The following is a 24,349-nucleotide window of genomic DNA, read 5'->3' as shown; positions in this document are numbered from 1 at the left end:
GCAGCATGGTGAGTATTTTGCAGATCTCATTTGTTCCCACAAGTTTTTGGAAAATGAAGAAAGAGAAATGTATATTATAAACCTTGTGAGAAAAAAAATGAGATCTGCTAAATACTAATCATGCCTCTTTTTAAATTCCTTGGGGTGTCTACTGTCCAAAAAGGGGTCATTTGAGGGAGTTTGCTGCTAACCTGGCATTTCGGGGCCTCCAAAACTGTGATGGGTAGTGAGGAAGTTGTGCACCTTCAGGCTTTCAAAGTGGTCATTGGATTTCAGGCTCCTGTATGTGGCTAGGCTCCCAAAAAGTCTAACATGTGGTGTCCCCATACTCGGTAGAAGTAGCAGAATGTATTTTTGGATGTAATTCCACATATATTCATGACTTGTGCAATAAATAAATAATTTAAGTGACAACTTTGTGTTTTTTAAAAAAGTGTCATTTTCCAAAAACTTGTGGGAAAAAAAACAAATCTTCCGTGCACTCAATATGCCACTCAGCAAATAGCTTGGGGTATCTACTTTCTGAAAAGGGGTCATTTGGGGGTGTATGTACGGTCCTGGTATTAGCACCTCAACAAATGTGATAGGCAGTCAGAGTAAAAGCTGTGTAAATTCTATTATCTATACCATAGTTTGTAGATGCTATAACTTTCACATAAAGCAAGCAATATACACTAATTGGGATTTTTTTTTTTACCAAAGACATGTAGCAGTTTACTATATATTATTTTTTTTTTAATAGTTGAAAGTAAAAAATATAGTTTTTCTTAAACCTTTTCGGTCATTTTTTTGTTTATAGTGCAAAAGATAAAAAGCGCACAGGTGATCAAATACCACCGATATAAAGCTCTATTTGTGTGAAATTAAGGACATACATTTCATTTATGTACAGCATTTCACGATCGCGCAATTACCAGTTGAAATAGTGCATGTTCAAATTGTCCGATGCATTAATGTGTGGTATTTCATGAGTTAAACATTATTGTAAGGCAGTCCATAGTTTTTTAATGGATTGCCCAAGCGTCACAAATTGTATTTGAACTGACTTTCACGCCTTGTGTTTTATTTGTCATATAGTTTCATTATGTCATTTGGTGCCCTGTATGCAGTGCGAGGACAAGGGAATGGGGGTGAAGGAGTGCTGATATTGCTATGGCATCTCACAGACAAAAGTCTGCACCATTGCTCCTTTCGGCGCCAATGTAGTTGCTGCTGCAAAAAACCACATGTAGCACACCCCCTAAGGAGTTGCTGGTGAACTTTTTTTTTTTTTCCCCCTTTCTTGCAAGAGCTTGGATAGAACCAGTACAGGGTGTATTTTTCATGTTTTATTGTCATGTTTAACTTTGATGGGGTGAATGGAGGATGGGATACCCAAAAGTCCTTCATATGGGATGAGTTCTGCACTGCACCAATTTAGTGTGAAGGAAGGCCACCAAAATGATGCCCTTCATGGGATAGGGCCGCCTCCCTCTTAGATTGTAAGCTCCAAGGAGCAGAGCCCTCCTAACCTTCTTCACTGTAGGATCATTGGTCTTCTGTGGTAAGTAATGTTGATTGTCATTCAGCCATAAGCTGGAGAACAGTGTGTGGTAAAACAAGAGGCTCCTTGGGGATGGGATTGAAGGTGAGTAAATAAAAACATTTAGCTCAGAGCTGGGCTTTAACATTTTTGCTAGGGGTCTTCTTGACACAGTTATGCCCCTGCCACAGATATTTACTTTTTTTTTTTCTTCCACTTAAGGTGTCACTTTCCACTGCAGGTCACATAAGCATCTTGCTATTGTTGGCCTTTTTTCTGTTGTGTGTCAGAAGTGATCCAGATGCCAGTGTCATAGAGAAAGGGAAGACCCAGCTGCTGACACTTCAGAACTTTGCTCAGCACCCGCGCTATGGAGACTGCTGGCGTAGAGCCCTTCAGAGGGTGGATGTGGGCTGCAAGCAACTGAATGAAGAGGAGCAAAGCCGCATTGCTCTGGCATTCTCTCACTGCCATCTAGAAAGGTAAAAACACCTGTAGAAAATTGAAAGACCTGTCATTCCTATAGCATGACTTTTTGTACAAAAAAAAAACGCTTTCTCCCTAAAATATAATCTGTCTTCACAATTGCCAGCCAAGGCAGGCTACATCATATCTGGCTACCAATCATTGCAGAGGATAAAAAATGTTCAAATATAAAGAAACAAGGTTTTAAATTAAACTGCTGACAAGATTGTATCCTCCATGTTAAAAAGGTTGAGAGAAGCTGCTCTAGAATGTGAAGGGAAACCTAAAATTGGAGGCTTTCTGGAACATGCTGATATATATACCAAGAAAGTTCATGTTACACCAAATTTGTTGATCATTCTGCTGTATACAGCTTGTACCTGAGCGTTTCAGATTTTGAGTGTCCAAATGAAGATGTGAAGGTATAAGGGCTGTATGTGGTCATTGTGTGGTTTCTTGTCTGGTGCTTTGCAGGTTTTAATAGATGGCTGTGAATTCAGAATTTTTGGATGAACTATACAGGGTTGCCTGCTTTCTTCACATTAAGGGCCAATTCACACTTTGTGTATATGGAAAATGGAGGTACATTTCCATCCAATTTAGTTGCACGCTGACGTTTGCTGACCTACATTTTGACGTTGGCATGCATTTTAGCGTACATTAAAACTTATTGCATTTTCACAAGATATCTTGTGCATTGTGTTAACATCCACTTACATCTGTTGTGTTGTGCCAAAATGCATACATGTTGCATTTTAGTGCAACACAGATCAATGCAGCATTATGATGTGAATAGGACACATTTGGAAAACTTTTTTTCAGATATCCTTTTGTTGATCAGCATTTTGCAAAGGTGCTAATATGCAGATCAACGCACTGGTGTGAATTGGCCATAAAAATGTGTGCCTATGTCAACGGATGTCGGTGTTCTAATTAAATGGATGGAAATGTACATCCATTTTGGTGCAAGTCCGTGTGAATTGGCCCTTATACCTATGCAAGGATTTTTTTTATTTTAAATGGCATAATTAATATTTTCCTCCTGCAGCCACTTTCAAAGGTTGCAGGAGGAAAATGTAGAGGATTGGTTCCTGTTTATGCTGCACCTGCCACCACTCCTGTCCAATGTGACAGGGAGGCCGCCTGGGATATGGGGTGGGGTTGCCATTGTGACCCCGGATGCTACACCAGGGGTTGGGGTTGTGTGGTAAAAACACATCTGAACTATAGGGTCTTACCACCCCCCAAACTGCAAATGTAAAAAAGTCTTTACTGTTCTGGGCCCCCTATAAGGCTGCTTTTACACTGATGCACTGTAGTTTACGCACATCATGCAGAGCAGTGCACCTGTGGCTTTCCTGTGGGTTAGCTGCACTTTGTCATAAATTTCTATTATGTCTTGCGAGAGTGGTACACTTTCTGAAGCCTCACCAAATCTGCAGGATATCATAGAAGTCTATGGTTCAGGGCAGCTAACCCGCAGGAAATGCACTGCGCTGCACCTGTGGATCAGTGTGGTGATAGCCTAATGGTTAACCTTTTTTTATAGGTATTAATATGCCCATGTTTAATACACTGATCTTCTTTTCCTCTTCCTGCGTCTCTGGCATCGCTCTCCAGACTGCTAGAAAGATCGCAGGTGAAGTGCGTTTGGCATCAGTCAATCTGGGACCAGAGCTGGCACTGCAAAGGAAGCATCGACTAATGTGGCTTCTTCTTTGTGGCCGCCTACTTCCTCTGCTGCTGGTGCCAACTCAATGCACTCTGATGATTTAAGATGGCAGGTCTGCAAGCCCAGATTGTGATCAATAAGTTGCCGACCTCAAGCCTGTGCTTCCCTGGTTTGAGGTCGAGGGCCACATCAGAGGGTTCTGAGGGCCAGAGATTGGGCACCCCAAACTTATGCAAAGCATTGTACTGACATTAAAGAACTCTATGCTTCTCAAAATTGAAAAATAATCGGTTTGGTTCAAAGAGTTAAGCATGGTTTCTTTCAAAAATGTTTGTTTTAAAAGTTCGTTCAATTTGCTATCCAGGGATTGGAATGTTTTTGACCATAGTGGCAAGAAAAATCAAAGGGGTTGGATGGAACAATGTTCTAATTATCTTTAGCGAGCAAAAGTAATGTGGTTCTCAGTCAGGAAAAACCCTACTCGCTGTAATGCACATGTACTAGATTGTTTCATGCTAAATTAACTTTCGTGGTCATGAACATTCTTTTTTTAACATTTTTATGTATAGTCTTAAAAAAAAAAAAAAGTATTTTTGTATAGTGTATGCAAAATTGGATTTATAAGTAGAATCTAGCTTTGGCCCTGACTGTTAAAATGTAAAAGCCAAAGGCCTAGTATATACTAGTGTGTGTGTGTGTGTGTGTGTGTGTGTGTGTGTGTGTGTGTGTGTGTGTGTATATACAGTTCTGGATCTTTGATTTAGCCTTAAAATGGCATTCAAGTTCAGCAGCATTTAATAAGTGCGTCTGCACTTATATTTCTCTTGGTGTCCCTGCAAAATCCCACAAGTGCCTATAGATTCTGACACTGAAGTCCAACTAATTCAGCATTCTGCTATGGCAACTGGATTTGGTTCTTGCTTAGACTGTCATACAGAACCTGTACTTTGACATACTACAACCTTGTAGTTGTAGAATTGTTTTTAAAGTGGAACTTTACTCCCTGTCAACACTGACTATTTTTAATCTTTATGCTGCTAGCATTAGTAAATAAGAAAGCATATTGTATTTACTTGAGTTTACCATATTTATTGTAAGTTTCTTACTGGTTTCCAGGCTGCCTAGACAAATTGTCATATATACCAGGAGGGTGGGGGGGGGACTTTTTCAGCTATGCACACCCTTCATGCATGCTTGAACTAAGGGCAGATGGATTCCAGGAAGTAAATGCTACATGAATCATCTGCCCTTCCTTAAGATGGCTATGGCTAGAAATAGTAGGGGGTGTTTTTTAGTGATTTCTCAGCAAAACCTAGCATGGGGCATGGATGCATGGTCGCATGGTCAAGTTTGCTTTGACTATTAAAAATTAATTTAAATAGCATATTTAGTTTTTTGGTGTTCAGATGCAGTGTAAATCTGCTTTAATACAAATCAGTCTTGTCACCTTCCTAAATATCTAGCTTTACAGAAAAGTGTCCTAAAGTCACTATACTAGTTTTTTTTAATATACACTCTATCCTTCTGTATTTCTGCTATTACAAGGAATATATCTTAATTATTTCAGGTCGGGGAGAGACTACCCAACCTGCACAGAACAAAGCACCGTCCGTCAGTGTACCCGTGGGATGGATTCGGTGGCATTTAACACATATACAGAGTTCTTTACCCATGCCCACAGTATTTGTTACTACCTACAGAATGAGCTGTGGCAGGAGAGGACCCAGGACATAATTTTCCGGTATGTGATTCAGCCATTTGATACAATACAGTTAATTCTACAGGATACAAATATGCCTTTTAAAGCCCTACCATTCATATCAAAAACCTTTTGTCAGACTTGCCACTACATTGAATACAATTTTTCAGATAGCGTTTTAGCAACTTTGAGTAAACTAATTATATAAATGTAGTAATTCTGCTACTGTAAAGATAGCTCTGCTAGAGTCCTAGGCAATAGTGTGTGCCCATAGTGGATTTTAAGGGTGTGTAGTTATGATGCGGAGTGTAATCATTTAATTTTTAAGCCTAATACCCCACTGAAGAAGATGCCCCTTAGGATTTTAAAACCGGAAAGGAGGGGTAGTGAAGTAGAATGACTAACACGTAGTTTCTAGACACTGGATGCAACACTCTCCAGATACTGTGTATACCAGTTTTTTCCTGAAGAGCATTGTCTTCAGTGTATTTGGTTTGTTGGATTGGAGGGGCATTGCATTTTCTGTTTTGGAAAAATATCGGGTAGGGTCTAAAATCAATACTCCAACTGTTACCAATTTTACATTTATAAGGAAGTATATCAACACACTAATCTGTTCAAGAAAATGTTTATTTTGCCAAGTAAAATTTATAAACCCTTTTTTAATAAAATATTATATTTCTAAATGATAAGAAAAAACTAACTTTCATGTTTGGTGGGGGTCTCTTCCCTCTGGAGAGATTACTCCTCACTTCCTGTGTTTTGTATCACAACAGGAAGTAAGGGAAAGGCTAGTCAACAGGGACAAAGCACCAAAAACGTGATAGCAATAGAATCTCTTCCCTTCTTTATTCAAATGTTTAGCTGGTGTTTGGCAGAGTAACTAAAGACATAGGTTAATTGCCTCCCAATCTGTCTGATATTAAGGTACACTGAGATATGAAATCCTTATGTGCCATAGATTGGGCTGATTTAGTAAGTCTAACTGACCTTGAATTAGTCAGTAGATGGCCACATTATCCAACTCCTTTTTCAAATGCCCAATTTTAGCTAAACTTGTGTTCAGAAAAGATATTACCTGATGAATGAAGTTCCAAAAAAGAGGCCTTTTATGGCAACTTGTCAGCTCACTCTCTTCAAAAGATGGCAATAGCTCTAAAAAGTAAGCCACTGGGGCATTTTCTTCCTAAGCCTGGATTTGCATACACTGTGTGCACAATTGGGCAAGTGAGCATTTTGACAAAATCAGCTTATTGTCCAACTTCAAGCTGCATAAACCTGAATGCTTATTGGATTTAAAAATGAGGTGATGTGTATTGAGGGAGGGTGTGGCCTAATGAGATCAACACCCTATATCAAGGTGTGCATAATTATTAGGCACCTTCTGTTCCTCAGGCAAAATGGGCCAAAAAAGATTTACTGACTCTGAAACGTCAAACTGTAAAGTATTTCAGAGGGATGCAGCACTCTTGAAATTACTAAGATATGGCGTGATCACAGAACCATCAAACCTTTTGATGCAAATAGTCAACAGGGGCGCAAGAAATGTATTGAGAAAAAAAAGATGCAAATGAACTGCCAAAGATTTGAGAAGAATCAAATGTGAAGCTACCAGGAACACTTTATCTACCAGGGCTGTCATATTGCAGAATTGCAACCTACCTGGAGTGCTCAGAAGTACAAGAGGTTCAGTGCTCAGAGACATGGCCAAGGTAAGGAAAGCTGAAACCTGACCACCACTGAACAAGACACAGGAAAACATCAAGAAGGGGCCAAGAAATATCTGAAGAGAGATCTTTCAAATGTTTTATGGACTGATGAGATGAGAATGATTTTTGATGAACCAGATGGATGGGCCTGTGGCTAGATCAGCAATGAACACAGAGCTCTACTTCAACTCAGATGCCAGCAAGGTGGAGGTGGGGTACTGCTATGGGATGTTATTATTAAAGATGAGCTAGTTGGACCTTTTTTCAGGTTCAAAATCAACTCCCAAACCTATTGCCAGTTTTAGGAAGACCCTTTCTTCAAGCAAGAACACTCCTTTTACCTCCCCACTCCGATGGATAGGTGCTCAAAAGATAAGGCACTCCTCGTCGTGTGGTAAGGCTTTATTATCATAAAAATTATGTAATCTCTTTAACAGGGGCACAGACAGCAATAAAAACTGATGGGGGTTCTAATCCCTCCTACATGCTATCTAAAACTTAAAAGGGAAAAAAAATAGGGTTTTTTGTTTGTTTTTTTTTGTTGTGTTGTGTTTCTGTTTTGTTCTACTTTAAGTCTATGAAGGAGTGCATGGTGTTTGAGAGGACTGCTACAAACGAAACACACCTTTCTGCAAACTGACCAGGGATCCATACCACAAACATGGAGAAGGGGCATATTATTTCTTCTTCCTTACAGGGAGAAAGAATATTGTCTTCCCTGCCTGAAACGTATTGTTTAAATAAACTTAGTGACGGTTATGAAATGGCATTTCTGTCACAAAATGATGCTGTAAATAGAAATCTTCTCTCTACTATATGAATTTATCTGCCTTCAGGCTGACGGTCAACTCTGACAGTGTTGCACGCCAACTGGAAGCTACAAATATAATGACTGAAGAAATGATGCAGGCACAAAATGCAACGCTGCAGTCTCAGGAGGAAATTTTACGCACTGGACACCTTCTGAAGCAAACACTGCAAGAATCCACCAGTGGTGAGTCGCTGAGTATAAAATGCACTTGCATGCAGTGAGGTTTTGGCAAGAGATGGAGGGTGAGAAAGGGCTTCCAGAGATGGGTACATTGGGAGCCTCTCCATAGTCTCTTTGCTTGCAATCTTCAAATGATCCCCAGAGTTGGCAAGGGCAACTGGAAGCCTCTGCAAGCAAAGAAACCATGTACAAGCATGCAGTGCCGATACAAGGTCATCCAGGGAAAAGATGACAAATGATCCCTCTACCCTTTTCGTAATGTGCAAGCTTAGGAGATTCTATGCCTAGCAGTCACTTGCTTGTCAAAATCACATCACAGCTCTTGATATTTCAATCAGGTTTTGCATTGACTTGGAAATGCATAGCTAAGAGAACACAGCCCATACCACTTCCTGGCTCTCTTCACCTCTCTTCTCCGCTTCCAGTGCAGGGTTGAACGGAGCAGTGATGCCACTGTCACTACTTTTCAGCCTTGTTTCAGAAGGATGGTGCCCCCATCCCTACAGTAAACTATTGCACCCAGGGCAGCTCACCCTTTGTCCCAGCCCTGCAACCAGGGAACCCCATTGATTGTGATTTGAGCCAGGTCTGCTAATACACACCAATTCCAATCTTTTGACTATGGAATTGGCTGATAAGATTGCTGCTAGTGATTAGTAATGTTACCAGCCCCAGAAGTCACCGCATGAAGCATTCATACTTTAGGAAACCCAAACAAGGCTTGAGTAAGAAATTCCTCATGCACAATGCACACTGGCCGTTTTTTACAGCTGCTTTTTTTTTTTTTTTTTTTTTTTTCGGTCAAATAAAACTCTAAAAAACATGGCTAAAAGCTAATACAAAAACACTGAAAAACTCAAGTTTTTAACATGACTTTACACAGCTGTTACCAGCATTATTAAAATACCCAGTGTGCATGGAGCCTAACTGTATACAGTGGGTATAGAAAAGAATTGCGCCCCCCTTTTTAAAATCACATTTTGTTGCTTTGCAGTCTGAAAGTGAAAGATGTAACCTCGACATGTCAGAAAAAAATGTCAATCGCCAAAACAGTTGGAAAAAGGATCACCACTCCCTCATAAAAAAAGACTTGTAAATGGAATCAGGTGTAGCTAATCGGCTTCTCAATGGCATGCAAAGCCATTTGATTTTTCAGTTGTGGTCATTTTGATCTGTTCAGTATGAAAAGAGCATTTCTATCCCTGGTCGTGCAACTGAAGCAAACTACTATGGGTGGCAAGATCTCCAAAATAAAGTTGGACAGGCATATGTCGGTAGACACACAAATATTTCAAAGGCTTTATCCATGCCTAGAAGCACAGTGAAGTCTATTAAGAATTGAAAGGTATTTTCTACAACACCCTCCCTGGATCAGAACGTCTCTCTAAACTGGATGAAAAAGCCAGAAAAAACTGGTCATAGAGGCTACCATGAGGCCTACAGCAACTCTGAAGCAGCTGCAGGAATTTGACAAGAGTAGTCATTTTGTGTGCATGTGACACCAATCTCACATCATTCTCCACAAATGTGGCTTGTATGGGAGGGCTGCAAAAAAAAAGCCAATCCTCAAAGGCGACATGCAATCGCCACTGAGCTTTACCAATACACACCTTGAAGATTCTGAGGCCATATGAAAAGGGTGTTGTGGTCAAATGAGACTAAAATTTTAATTATTTGGCCTCAACACTAAACAATATGTCTGGTGAAATTCCATACTGCTCACCATCCAAATAACACCATTCCTACAGTAAAGCATGGAGGTGGTAATATCCTGGTATGGGGAGGGGGTTCTCTGCAGCAGGGACGGGAGTGCGTGTCTGGCTAGAAGGAAAATGGATGGATGGAGAAAAATACTGTGAAATTGAGGAAAATCTGCTGCCCTCTGCCAGAAAGTTGTCAATGGGAAGCAGGTTTACCTTCCAACATAATGATCCAAAGCACACAGCAAAAATTACCACACATGGCAGAAATGACCACACAGTGGTTACAGGTGAATGTGCTTGCACAGCCTAGTCAGAGCCCAGACTTAAACCCCATTGAAAATCTGTGGAGTGACTTGAAGACTGCAGTACACTGTCACCGTCAAATTTAACTGTACTTGAGCACTTCTAGAATTAGCAATTTTTGCCCACTCTTCTTTGCAGATGTGCAAAGGTAGTAGAGATATATCCCAACAGACTTGAGACTGAAATAAAGCAAAAGGCGGTTTAACAAAATACTGATACAAGAGGGTGATCCTTTTTCCAACTCTGATTCTGCTTGATTGATTTTTTTTTTTTTTTTTTTTTTATAGACATGTTTGTGTTCTAGTTTTCACTTGGATGCTAGAAGTTGCACTTGAGTAAATACAGCTGGATAAAACAAAAACTGTCTTCATTTCAGGCTGCAAACTGTGCATGTGTATTTGCCCACTGTACATACACATTTGTCCAATATACAGAGAACCATATACTGTACTTCTAGAATCATGATTGTCTGGATTCCTAAATTGCTGCACCATTACTTTGCATATCATAGCAAATGTATGACCTACCATTACTTCCCTAGGAGAAAGGACTGCCTCTTGAACAGCTTTCTTTATGCCCCTCTGGTAGACAACCAGTGACCAGTGTGGCTTTTCTAACCAGCTTCTCCTCCTTTTGCTTTCATCATGGTATATGACCTATTCTCAGTCTGCCTTCCCCTCCCCATCCCTTGATCTGCTTATGTTTTGGTCTCTGCAACAATAGATCCCAGTGGTACACCTAACCAAATCTGTGCCCAGTCAGCATATAGTCGCATATCTGTGTGTTGGAAATCAAAAACCATTTAGACTCAAGTTGATCTTGTGAGTTGTGGAGGACTGTAAGGACTGCATACGTTTTCTAACAGCCAATCTTTTTTTTTTTTTTTTTTTTTTTTTTTTTTTCTGCAATGCATTTATTTTCTCTAGCATTGTAAAATCTCTTCTTTGTCCATTTAGGGGTAAAGCAAGCCTTTGAGGAAATGCAGCAGTCTGCCAGCGAGCAGCGCCTGTTGTTCTCTGAAATCTTCAACCGCATCACTTTCTTGCACCAGTTTGTTGTAGGGGAATCCAACACACTCTACTCCTTCATGTACAACCTAATGGGCTGTGCTGCTGCCTTCTTGCTGACCTCCACCCAAAGAACGGCCAGTGCCAGGTAAGTTCACAACGAAGACTGCTTCTTTAATATTGTATGATCCTCTGTGTTTGCCATGAGTTTTTCATGTAGAAGTTATTCTAGGAGGAATGAGAATTGCTGACTGAAAATTTTGATACGGGGATGGTGCCGACAGCAGCAGGTATCATCATCCCGGTATAACTCTATTTATTTATTTCATGTTCTTGTATAGCGTTGTTAATTTACGCAGCACTTTTACATATATATTGTACATTCACATCAGTCCCTAACCCTTAAGGGGCGTGCAATCTAAGGTTTCTAACTCACATTTATATATAGACATACTAGGGCCAATTTAGCCATGAGCCAATTCACCTACCAGCATGTCTTTGGAGTGTAGAAGGAAACCGGAGTACCCGGAGGAAACCCACGCAGGCACAGGGAGAACATGCAAACTCCAGGCAGATAATGTCATGATTGGGATTCGAACTAATGACCCTAGTACTGCCAGGCAGAAGTGTGAACCATTTAGCCACTGTGCTGCCCAACTCTAGGACCTCCTATGCCAATCTACTGGTCGCACGTGGTTAGGTGAAGTACCCACTGAAAATGTCACTAGTCTGAAAAATCCACTGATAGTTGACTAGTTGGAGATGAGTGTAACATCCATCAGAAAGTCCTTGTCCAATCCATCAATGCTACTCCAATGACTTGGCTTTGAATGATTAGAACTGACTTTTTTGCTGTCTTCTGGTTCATAATGTCCCTGTAAACCCTGACTGATCGTACATGAAGATATGTAAGCACAGAGAAGTTGGTTCTTAAGGGATAACTAAATCCAAGAACAGAAATGTAATATAGAAGCTCATCACACTTTAGATGTGGTGACTGTATTAGTTTTTATTTTGCTTCAGGCTAAAAACGTTTTCAGCAAAAAGACCTGTTTATCTTGCCAAATTATGCATTCTTTTCCTGGGAGCTGCATTAGAAGTAAAAGCAATCTAACCTTTCTTCTGTAAACTTCCTCATCCCCTTTGACATCGATATGAAACGAGGGATGTATTTGTAGTCCAACCTGGGTTGCAACCATGACATCCTCCATAGATCTAGGGGAGGAGTGAATGTAGCTACTCAGGAATGGGTAAGTGTTATTCCCAGGATTATCAGGTAAACTGAAAAAAACCTAATGCAGACATCTCCATAATGACTGATGCAGTGTATTACATTCTTGTTTGGTCTATATACAATTTTAAAGGTAACTTTCTGAAATGTTGAATAAAAAGGGGGGGGGGAGTTAATATACTTGCCTTTTTCATAGCTTCCACAATCGGTGTCTAGGTAGGGGTGACACTTTCTTCCAGTAGGATCTGGAGATTGTGGTGTAGATCAGCTATAGCAGAGATGATGTCCTCAGCACTCTGTTGCAGAACCTTCTCGTGACAGTGGGGGTTGTTTACTAAAACTGGAGTGCAAAATCTGGTGCAACTCGGCACACAAACAAGCTTCCAGATTTTATTGTGAAAGCTTAACTGAACAAATAGAAGTAGAAGCTGATTGGCTAGCATGCACAGCTATACCAGATTCTGAGTGCACCAGGTTTAGTAAATCCACCCGTGCGTGTCTGCATTGGGCACCCTTGACCTATTGGTGTATTTGTTTTTGGTGCTGTCCTAGGCAAAGTCCTTCTTTTCCTCACAGCAAAGACGTGCCTGCCCTGACCCACATGTACCGGGCTTACCAGCTTTTTTTTTTTTTTTTTTTTTTTCCCTTTCCTCCTCCATAGCTAATACCTGGCTCTTCTGGATAGTATCGGGCAGTCATCCAGTACTCGGGGCAAAAATGCAAACTGCACCCCTTCTCTGCCTGATGTGGGTGATCTCAGTAGTCTCCTGCAGCTGGGATCTATTGATACTACAGCGGGGCAAAGACATTTTGGTAGTCGTCACCCAGTGCTAGTACCTGGTGCAACGCACACTTCCCTCCCACTGGTGCAGACAATAGACCTCACTACTAGAGACCTCACTTCTGCTCCACTTGGGCTCTTGCTGTCAGATAAGGCAGGACATGCCAGTAAGAGATGGAAAGGCTGGGGGCACAATTTCAGCTCAGGTAAATATGCTCTGATCTGTAGCATCACGACAGCCTCCAACACATAAGACACTGCACTCAGGGTAGCTGCCCCTCCTGCCAAGCATCCCATTTTCCCCTTCCAATCTTAGCCCAGCTTCCTGGTATGGGGGGGTTGTTTGAAAGTCTTCCCTGTGATGACCCAGCCTGGCAGCCAATTGTTAGGCCTCAACACTGTCACATGTCCACAGGAATGATGTCAACACTCCCCCAGATCATCAACACAGCAAATTTTAGGGAGTGCAGGTGAGTATATGTGGAGGCTATGGATGCCCTTTTTAGAGACTGTTACTTTGACCTGCAAGGGCAAAATTAAAGTGTCTTTAAAGAGGTTATTTTAATGAGAGATTTTCGGTTGCTGGCTATATTGACTTGATGTGATCTTTCCGCAGACTGATCCTGTTTGCCCTGGTTGCTGCAAATGTCTATGTGGAGAGGATGATCTGCTCCTATATTTTGGGTAATACTCAGCCTAGTTATGATCAAACGGTGAGGAATTCTTCTTTGTTACTAAAACATCAGATCCCGTTTTAATATAGGTTGAGGGGTAAGTAAAAGTGGCTGATGTGGGCAGTTAAGTTTGATTAATCATTGTGACTGTAAACCCTTCCTGATAGAAATCTGCTGGTGGCCATTGATGACCTGCTCTGAAAATACTAGCTGTCTGCAATGCTAATCGTTTTCAATAAAAAAAAAAACAAGTTGCTGACCTAGAACAAAAATAAAACCAGAACTCTGGAATTTTTTTTTTATTTTTTTTTTAAATCTGCAGTGTAACCAGAAGGTAATTCTCAGGAGGTGTATGCTGCTTTTAAGTATTGCTGTCATTTAATATTTACTCAGGCCAGATAGTAGTAGAGCGTTCTTCTGGTGGGGAGATGGGGTTCTCATACACTGCAGCTGCAAAGTTGTTTGTCTCCCCTTTTTATCCATTTACAAAAAACCTTGCTTTCTATGAATCATTGGGACTACAAAACCTTCTGTAAAGGGGCAGAAAAACACTGTGGCCTTCATGTATGAAAACCACCACTCACTTTTTTTATTTATTTATTTTTTTCAGTTCCTGAGAAATTCTTCCAAGGTGAGGGGATCACAGGCAGTGCCATATTTAATAAGAGGGCAAAAAGGACAACTGCCCTGGGCACCCCTGACAGAAGGGACCCCCCAATACAGAAATTGTATAAAATATTACAAAAATGTACAGTATAAACACCTTTTTCTTTTATTTAAATTATTTTGGGAAGTAATATTTTGCTGCCCATCATGTAAAGGTTTTTGAATTGGACTGGTACAGTTTATAGTTTTTAAAAAAACTATTTTGGAGGCTCAATCTAACCATACATAGTGGTATGACTGTGCGTGCGCGCACACACGTGACCTCAGAATGTTATCATTGTATTTTAAAAATGTGTATTTGTCATTCAGAGTTGCTTTACATTCCCTGTAAGAGGTCCCCTGGACCTGAAGTACCCTGGGCCCTGCCAAGGTCTAAATCTGGCCCTAATCCTGGGATGTCATGAAAGCTAGTGTCCCGTTTTGGAAAGTTCCCCTCCATTATTCTTTGGGGACAACCCAGAATTCAGGATTTGTTTGTTTTTTCAGTGATAATGGCAAACCAATGATAATGGTAAGTGAATTTCCCTAGCTGGGGCACACGGCAATAAAAAACTGACAGATACTGTAATCATTCTCCACTCTATCCAAAGATATATTTTTTTTTTCCACCCTTTTAGTTATAATTTTATTTATACTGTAGCTGTTACTTTTTTTTTTTTTTTTTTTTTTTCTTGATTATCCACTGTAAAAAAAAAAAAAAAAAAAATAGTAACCCGGCATTTTAATAAAGTAGTTCTTGCAGCGATATTCGCCACCTCTAGCACAGTCCCCGCATACTTTCTGTTCTCCAATGCACTGTCGGTCCTCTTTCTTCAACCCACTTTCCGTGTTGCCATCAGGGACATGCCACCTGGGGAGCTCATCCTGCCAGCACAGACTCTCAATGCCGCTGGACTGAACAGAGCTCACCTAATATTACTTATCAGCTTTACAAAAAAAGTGTTAACACCATGGTGCAGAGACATCAGTTTTTCAATTGTTCTCTCTGTGCCCTGTTTACAACATTAGTATGACCTGAATATTTTTGTTTTTCTGCACAGGAATCTGCATGTATAAAACCCATTGAAGCGCACATGAAAACGGATGTATCAAGAATAATTTTCATCCGCTTCTTAAATCTAGTGTTGGAAACTTTTTTGGGGAGATTTACTAAATTTGGTGCACACAATGTTTTGCACCCGTGCATAGTATCAATCACTTTCCAGGTTATATTGTCAAAGCTTAATTGAACAAGCTGAAGTTAGAATCTGGTTACTATGAACAGCTGCACCAGATTTTGTGTGCACCGGATTTTATTAAATAAACCCCCTTCATGTGGCTTTGTCATATCCATCTTTCCTCCATTTCACTGTTGCATGCCTTTTTTTTTTTTTTTTTCCTAAATGCTTTATTAGGACCTCCATAGAGATGTATTTGTGTTGTCACTTCTCTGGCTGTCTTTTTGTCTTCCCAGGAGAATGTCTCCTTCTGGATTGGAATAGCCCGCAAGATTTCCATTTCCCTTGGGCTAATGGTCCTACTCTACTTCTATGTGACTTACCGTGATGTACAACGGCAGAGTCTGGAGGTGCTTCAGGGGCTGCAGGAAACAAAAGCTGAACTGCAGACTATTATACGGGAGGCAGGTGTATATTCTATTTTACTCCATTTTTAATATTTCATTAGCACTATTTTTAAAGACTTCTTGATTTCTGCAAAAATGTACGAAGGTACATTAGGAGACCTTTTTAGAATGAATGGCATGGCACTAACGCTCAATTACATGTGCAGTAACATGAACCTTCAGCAGTGGAATGGTGTATACAATCCCTAAGGGTTAGATCCTTTTGTCGGGTCTTATTATCATCTATCGCCCTATAGCAGAGATTCCCATTTTTATCAACTACAAAGGTAAATTTGAGAATTTCTTCTTTAGGGAAACACCCTAGTTCTGTTGGTCGTCTTTTCTGCTTTTCCTGACTTTCTTTCCTTTCGATTGAGAGAATTCTTGAAAGAAAGAGTGCTGTGTGAAAACCCCAATTGTGATAGATTTGTATTTCTGACAAACTGTAATATGATACTCTGATGGACCTATACCTCTCTCTCACCAGCTGTCACTATAAAATATGATGGACACCTGACTTTCACACCAACCATATTGCCAAAGGATGTGGGCACTCCACCACATTAGGTGAACTCCAGTGTAGGGTATTGGCAATGCTTCAGCATACAAAGATGTTTGAGATGATTGGGCCCTTTAGCCTTTTGACAACACCTTGGAGGAGGTGCACTTATGTTCCAGCACAGGGTCAGCTCCATAAAAACATGGTTTCATGGGCTTAGTGTCTAGGAACTGTCCTGCACAGAGCTTTGGCCTTAACCCTATTGAATCTTTTTTGGATAAATTGGAATGTCAGCTGCAAACTAGATCACTTTCAATATCCGAATCTGACCACCAAAAGGCTCTTTAGGCTGAAAAGGGAGCACATTTTCAGAGAAGGATGGGGTTCATCGATATTAATGCCCACTGTTTGTTTTTGAAAAGAGATGTCCTATAGACTTTAAATAGAAGTGGCGGCCAAGTTTCCTCAAACTTGAACCATCAGGCCCATATTTAGGGTGGGTGCTTAATACTATTGATCACCTTTTTAGGATAAACTGGAAAGTCCTTTGCAAGCCAGATCTTCAAGACCAATATTTGTAGCCGACCTCACAATGGCTCTTTTGGCTAAAAGGGCACAAGTTTTCAAAGCCGAAAGAGGTGCATCCATATTAATGTCCATTGTTTTGGAAAGAGATGGTCCTCACATCTATATAAGCTTACTGAACAAGTATTCTCAAACTTTGACCATACAGAGAATGTGAATGGTGTGAAAGCTTGGTACATGAGGATTTTAACAAGAGCAAGACAATGGAGCAACACCCTTCTTCTTTTTTTTTTTTTTTTTTTTTTTTTTTAGCTAAATTTTTAGCTTTACCTTGTTTTAAATTTTGTCCTTCCCTGGCAAAAGTGAAAAACAGAAGTGGATCCAGCGGCACTACAGTACATGTTACACACGGTCCTTTTTTTTTTTTTTTTTTTTGTTTTTGTTTTTTTTCTTGAGGTTTTTGTAAAGAGATTACAGGTTCATTGAGTCTTGCTCTGTGCTATTATAGAATTTCTAGAAGTCAGAACTATTCTATTATAGAAATGGCATGTTGTGCATTCTGTGTCCTCTGCAGAGAAGTTGCTGAACAAACCAGAGTATTTTTCAGACAAGATTCTGATGAAAGAAGATCTTTTTGGGGATTCTGGGATTCCAGAGCCTTCATTTATCAATCCTCTCTCTGTGAAGTATAGTTTATTGGATTCAGTGTACAGTGTGCAGCTTGGTGAGTTGTGCTTGTATACTGTTGTACCTTGCTTTCATAATACAAAACCTGGTTGTGATCGCCTTTAATATTTTTATATGTAGATGTTTGTGTTTTTTTGTTTTTTTTTTATCTCAACACCCTAAGATTCTACATGCAACCATTTACTTTTGCCATGAGACCAACATGGTAGATGTAGAAGGTCAGTTAGTCTTCTTTTTTTGTTCTTTCTTGTAGTGTAAATTTTTTTTTAGTCGAAATACCTTTTTACAAATTGTTCATCTCTTACTACAAATGCACTTAATACCCTTTTTCTCCAAGCAGTAATAAAAAGGTTTCTCTGCAACACTAATTCTGGTCTAACTACTAGCCAAGTAAAAGCTCTTATTCATTGTGTACTCATGGACAGCTAGATAGTCATGTCTAGGTCTATGTGATAATGGGAGCGATGGCCGCACACCCATCTTACCCATGTCTAATGTTAGGCCTCATGTACACAGCGTTTTACAGCTGCTTCCCCCCCCCGTCAGGTGTTTTTTTTTTTTTTGTTTTTTTGTTTTTTCTCTACAGCAAGTAAACTCCCCAGCATGTTATCCTATATGTCCATGCGCACACAGGCTTTTATCAGTGTTTTTTGTCGGGTGTTTTCAGGCTGGAAAACACCCCAGAACTACTGCATTTGAAGATTAGTTTTTCAGCTATAAAAATGCAGCAAACCGCAGCTAGCTGCAATTTTTAGCCTCAATTTTTTTTTTAAACCATTGACGCTGGCAATTTTTTTTTTTTTTTTTTTTTTTTTTTTTATGACGTCCTGTGTGCATGAGGCCTAAATGGTACTCTATGGGCCTGTATTGAGGGCTTTGGGTTTGAGTCTATGGCATCATTTAGACACTTCTGAAAGCATTTAGAATTAATTGACCGTTGCATGTTATATGCATTTGTCATTCTTATGGCTTGCATTTGACCTGTTTCAAGCAGGTTTTACTTTGCAAACTCACAAATAATAATTTGGCAATTTCTCCCAAGAGGTGTTCTGGAATAGGGGAGTATCAACCACATCCTTGATCAGTCATTCAAAGTGTGTATGACCAGGTCTGTTCACTGGAGTACACTGCAACTGCATAGTAATGGACACCCTGCATGACTGCTGTAGGAGATGTTAGGATAAGCTCTATGTTCAGACTGTTAGTACAATATATTTCTGACCTGGATATTTCTGTAACTTCAGTGGCGCTTTAACTGCTTGCTGTTGAGTGGCTGAGGTAGACCTCCTTCAAAGGTGTTCCTAGGATTGTGAAAGATCTGTAGCACTGTAGAGCACACTAAGCCCCAGTTCACACTGGATCTGACTTTGAAATCATGCAACTTCACCTGAAGTCGCATGATTTCAAAGTCTGATTGCGGCACGACTTCGGGGTTGACTTGATAGACATCTGTGCGATGTCATGCACAGATGTCTATCCAAGTCGTACCCCAAATCTGCAAAAATGGTGCAGGAACTACTTTTCTAATCAGTGCAACTCCGACAAAGTCAGTCGCACCAATTTAGAACGGTTCAATCACCGATCATTGGATGCAATTTATCATGCGATTTGAAAGGTCAAAATATTGGTGTGTGTGTGTGTGAGATTTCCATTCCTCAAGTAAAGCCTAATATCCCTTAGACTAAACATAAGCCAAATATAACCTCAATATGTAGGTTTCTCAATGATGTGGTAAGTGATGAGATGGGGTTTCATAGCACAGGAATGTTTTGCAGATTGACTTCAGTTCCTCAGGGGAGAACAGTATTGCGGTGATTACAAGTCCATATAATGTGTGCTCATAACAGCCTGTGTGGGCATAAGCTACTCCTGGGTGAACATATGGGTAAACAGACAGCCCGGAACAGGGACAAAAAGATACCACCCACAAATTCCCTTCCCTGTGTCATCAATTAAATGGGTTGTCAATCATTCATTGCTCTCTTCGGGAGTGATCCATAGACAAAGACATTGACCATTTAATGTGTGTATTGCCATCATTACATCAATATTCTACAATATGTGGGAAGGAATGGTAAGGAACTATATTCATGAATTTCCCTGCAAAAATGGTGTCTGAGGTAACAACAAAGCATAGATTGAGCAGTTTTTGTCAGACCAACATTTTTCTTAGGAAGCTAACCGTATTTAGATAGAGGGAGGCCAGCGGATGTAGTTTTATCTGCACTTTTGCGAAAGCATTCAATACAGTTCCCTGACAAGTTTGATGTCTTGGCATTGAAGAAATGGTATGTACCTGAATAGAACAGTGGCTACAGAAACGCGTCCAGATGTGAGTGATAAATGGCTAATTTTCTAAATGGCCTAAAGTAGTGAGCGGAGTGCCTCAGGGTTCTGTCCTGCGACCAACTCTCTTCAATTTATGAATTATGTCGAGATGGGTGTATATAGCTTGATCCCAGTGTTTGCTGATAACTTCATAGGGCCATAACCTCAAAGCCTCCTTGCACAGTGGATTTGGGGATCTTCATTCCCTCAGTTCCTCACACAGCAGGTTGGGGCCTTTCCCTTCCTTGGCTCCTCGCACAGCGGGTTGGGGCCTTTCCCTTCCTTGGCTCCTCGCACAGCGGGTTGGGGCCTTTCCCTTCCTTGGCTCCTCACACAGTGGGTTGGGGCTCTTCCCTCATTCATCTCCTTTTCTCTGAGTTCTCATGGTGTTCTGCTGCACTGTTTCCTCTCTCCTGTGACGGGACAGAAGTGATAACAGAAGCAGGGATGGACTGACCATTCTAAGCACTCCGGTACTGCCTGAGGGCCCGAAGTCAGTAAGGGGGCCCCATGAGATGCCCCAGGTACTTTTTTTTTTTTTTTTTTTTTTTTTCTTTGTCCCAGTTGTGGAAGCTCCTCTGATTGGACTAGATTGATAGGACTCCAATAACAGTTTTAAATGTTGTTCAATGATACTCCTGTGAATCTCTGGTCCCTCTGAGTTATGTGTGAAGGTGACAGCAAATATTGCTTGGGATTTCCCTGAAATGGTGGAATGTCATATTCTGTCTTGGCATAAGGTGTACATTTGACCTATTTAATAAAGGGTCAACTGCAGTTGGTGAGTGAGCATTTTCTGTGGGAGCACTCAGGATCACAGGACATATGTGAAGGATGGATGGAAGAAGCAGCATATCCTTTACTGTGGAACACTGTCAGAAGTCATTTTTGAGAACTTGCCATTGATTCCACTTTCAGCATGTGTTAAGGGGAAGTCTTGTGCAATGGTTCACACAAATGGGTGTATAGGTGTGGTGTGTTTTTTTTGTTTGTGTTTTTTTTTTTTTTTCGTTTTTTTTTTTTTTTTTGTGGATTTTTTTTTTTCTTCTGTAGAGTTTGTTGTATAGTAGGGGTGTCCAACCTGTGGCCTAAGACTGCTATAAATGCAGCCGAACACAAAATTGTACACTTAAAAATGTTGGGTGTTCGGCCAAATTAAAATTTGACCGTGTCTCTTTACTGAACTACCCAAAGAAATCTAGTTTTCTCTTCACATTTACTCTTTGTCATCAGTTTTTGACAGCAACTATGTTTTCAAGGATGAAAGGCACAATTAAAACCAGAATATCTGATGAGCACCTTTTTGAAAATAGTTTTTTGATAAAAGAATGCATCAATATCTAGTTCGATGGATGTAGTACCATGTCAAATATTGCACTAGTTTTATGTTTCCCCCTTTTTATTTTTATGAAGAAAAATAATACTTGAATACGAAATGTTAAAAAGTTTTAATACTCTATATCCGTGATCGTTCGCTTGTTATCTGCCCAACTTTTCTGTTTGAAAAGCTATTCTTGTTAATGTATTTTGTGTGGCCCAAGACAATTCCTCTTCCAATGTGGCCCAGGAAAGTCAAAAGGTTGGACAAAGATTTATTTATCTCAGGTACTTATTTAGCGCCATCAGTTTATGCAACGCTTTATATATGTATTCTACATTCATCCCTGCCCTCCAAAGAGCTTACATTCTAAGGTCCTTAACTCATATTTGTTCATACACATACTAGGGCCAATTTAGACAGATGCCAATTAACCTTCCAACATGTCTTTGAAGTGTGAGAGGAAACTAGAGTACCCAGAGGAAACCCGCACAGGGAGAACATGCATACATTGCTATGTTTAGTGCTGCCAGACGTAAGTGCTAACCACTTACCTACTATGCTGTCCTAAAGATCCTAGCATATGCACTTTGGGAAGCAAAGTATTTGTGTATGTATGCAAGATAATTTTTTTTTTTCACAAGGTTATAGCGAGATTTATAAATATTTTATAAAATTGCTGCTTTCTCATAATCTTTAATGTTTTGGTTACTGTACAAAATTGGGGAGAGCAGGGAATCTTTCGGACTTTAGCAAATGTCCTCTATTGCCCTTGTTGCACCCAGCCAGTAGACCATTTGATGCTGACCAGCTCATTGAGGCATCCTACACCGCTCCCCTATAGTCTTCTGTGCATTGGGTCTTCCAGTGGTTTTCACAACTCTGATCTCCTGCTCTCTGCTCCTCGCAGGCAGCGGAGAGCTCTGTAGATGCCCACTCTTTCCAGGGAGGATCCAGGAATCGGAGTGACCCAATGATCCTCTTCCTAACAGAACAGCCTGATTGGTTCCTGGTTGGTACATAGTTCCAGCAGGGCACTGTTTTTTAATTTTTTGGTTAACCTGTAGACAACTGGTGAATGTCAAAAGTGCTTTTCTATACCACTCTCCTTGTTCTCTGTACAGAGACACAGCAGGTGACCAGCACACCAAAGAGAAGATCTCGCTCTCTGTCCCGCAGTGGAAGACGGAGGATGAGCAGCAGACCGACAGAACCAGTGGTCTACAACATTGAAGTCCCCCAACCAGCAGTAAGTGAGGATTTGGACCTGAAATAAGTGCCACGTCCTTCTACGTTCTATGTACAAGTCCAGAGGAGGGGGGCCCTGGTCTGCAGAGCTTTTCAGCATCAAACTCAAGCTTTCCTTAGTATGAAGAGGGAGCCAGCAAATTGTCATGGAGTTTCTATTATTTATTATTATTATTATTACTATTATCGTTGCCTTTAGGGATGGCAGACCAAGCAAATCTCTTTAAAAGATACCTATGCTGACAAAACTGTGCCTAATGGTCTCCTTTTTGAAAATGCTAGTTCCCTGGCTGCCAGCGTCATCCAAATGCTGAACTGCAACAAGTATGCAGATCAGGCATTCTGGCTTCACTTGCAGCTTGCTTGTTTTGCATAGGGTATCTTTAGTTTATTTTATATTTGTATGAGACAGGTAGTGAATAAGATGCATCAGAATGCCTAATGCCACACCTCACTGCAGTATCACAGTTCTTGCTGTTTCACTTTGTTTTGAAGAAGCCAGCGATGAGAATGGAATGTCCTTGTTATGGATTCTGCAGGTACCTGGTGTTGGGAACTCTGGAAAGGGGTCTATGCACAAGAATACACCTTCAAGGAAACCTGTCAAATATGGGAGCCACCATTGCTTTGAATCTGAAAGTTCAGGTTGCCCGGCTGTTATACAGGAGGCAATTGAAATCTTTAACCTGAAACAAATTGAAGATTGGGAGTTTCTTGTGGCTTTCCTGATCAGTATGTTTGTTACAGATCAGTGATTTGTATCGTATTGAAGCCAAAGAATTGCCAAGAACCTTTGTAGGGCCAACCTTCATCTTCTCAGGACAGATTTTTAAAGGTCCTTGGCTCGTCCTCTGAAAATACTAGTTGTCTGGCTCCCATGACAATTTAAAGCTAAGTTTCAGGTATAGATTTTTTTGCATAGTTACATTGCTCCATCTTGGACCAACGTAAGCTGATATCCTACCTGGGGAAGTAGAGAATTACTCTAGTAGGCATCACTATTACAGTGGCCAATTCTGTCTTTGGGGTCCAAACCTTTCCATCTTGTTTAGAGAACTTTTGAATAGCACCATGCTGAGCAAGTGCCTGCTGTGATTAATATGCAGCATGACATAGGGACCCCAAGATCATGGTGTTCACTGGTAGCGGCACCTGCTACAGCAATTCTCTGTTTCTGCAACAGTCCCACAGCTATGCAATATGAATAACTACATTGAGCCAAGTTGGACAAATTTTTAAATTTGCAATAAAATCCATACCTGGAATTCAGTGTTAACAGTTTTACTGTGTTCAGAGTCACCAACCTAGTGCAGGAATTCAGATGAATTTTCCTCTCACTTGTTGCATGCTAGTTGCACTGGTGTTGGCCACGCCAAAGCATTTTCTGAGGTGAGCATTGGAAGCAGCTGTATTTCTCTTTAGTACTGTTTTTATGTGTTTTTTTTTGTTTTGTTTTTTTTGCTTACTATCAGAAATATTCCCCATGAAAAATAGATTAAGAGAAGCTATGTGTGAAGCTGGTTACTAAACATTCTCCTATGTGTCTCCTTGATTTCAGACTCCACGATACAACCTCCGCAGTTGCATGTCAATGAACAAATCCTCGTCTGCTTTGTAAATGTACCAGTGAATAGCTTAGCATGTTACTACTAACAAGACCATCGATTACTCATTTTATGTAATTTTAATTGTAGGCTGAAATAAATTGTGTTTTTGTA

At 40.4% G+C, this 24,349-nt stretch overlaps 1 protein-coding gene across 1 annotated transcript; it reads left to right on the top strand.

Moving 5' to 3' along the window:
- Positions 1-1,615: 1,615 nt before the first annotated feature.
- Positions 1,616-24,288, top strand: LOC149462831 (uncharacterized). Its single transcript, XM_089676274.1, has 10 exons — positions 1,616-1,627; positions 1,745-2,004; positions 5,227-5,400; positions 7,904-8,061; positions 11,021-11,219; positions 13,700-13,796; positions 15,877-16,048; positions 17,625-17,774; positions 22,508-22,632; positions 24,190-24,288. The coding sequence occupies exons 1-10, from the start codon at positions 1,616-1,618 to the stop codon at positions 24,247-24,249; spliced, it is 1,407 nt and encodes a 468-aa protein (XP_089532400.1). The 3' UTR covers positions 24,250-24,288.
- The last annotated feature ends 61 nt before the right edge of the window (positions 24,289-24,349 follow it).

Source organism: Staurois parvus, unplaced genomic scaffold, assembly GCF_062004578.1.
Source record: "Staurois parvus isolate SC_StPar_1 unplaced genomic scaffold, SC_StPar_1.0 ptg000165l, whole genome shotgun sequence".
Taxonomy (NCBI): Eukaryota; Metazoa; Chordata; class Amphibia; order Anura; family Ranidae; genus Staurois; species Staurois parvus.
The sequence above is the reverse complement of the archived record's forward strand: the minus strand, read 5'-3'. Positions and strand labels throughout refer to the sequence as shown.

What these genes read in the sequence shown, in the direction of transcription:
- LOC149462831 (XM_089676274.1), top strand. An exon ending in TCTCACTGCCATCTAGAAAG is followed by an intron (nt 2,005 to 5,226) that starts GTAAAAACACCT and finishes TAATTATTTCAG; the next exon opens with GTCGGGGAGAGACTACCCAA. An exon ending in CAAAGAACGGCCAGTGCCAG is followed by an intron (nt 11,220 to 13,699) that starts GTAAGTTCACAA and finishes ATCTTTCCGCAG; the next exon opens with ACTGATCCTGTTTGCCCTGG.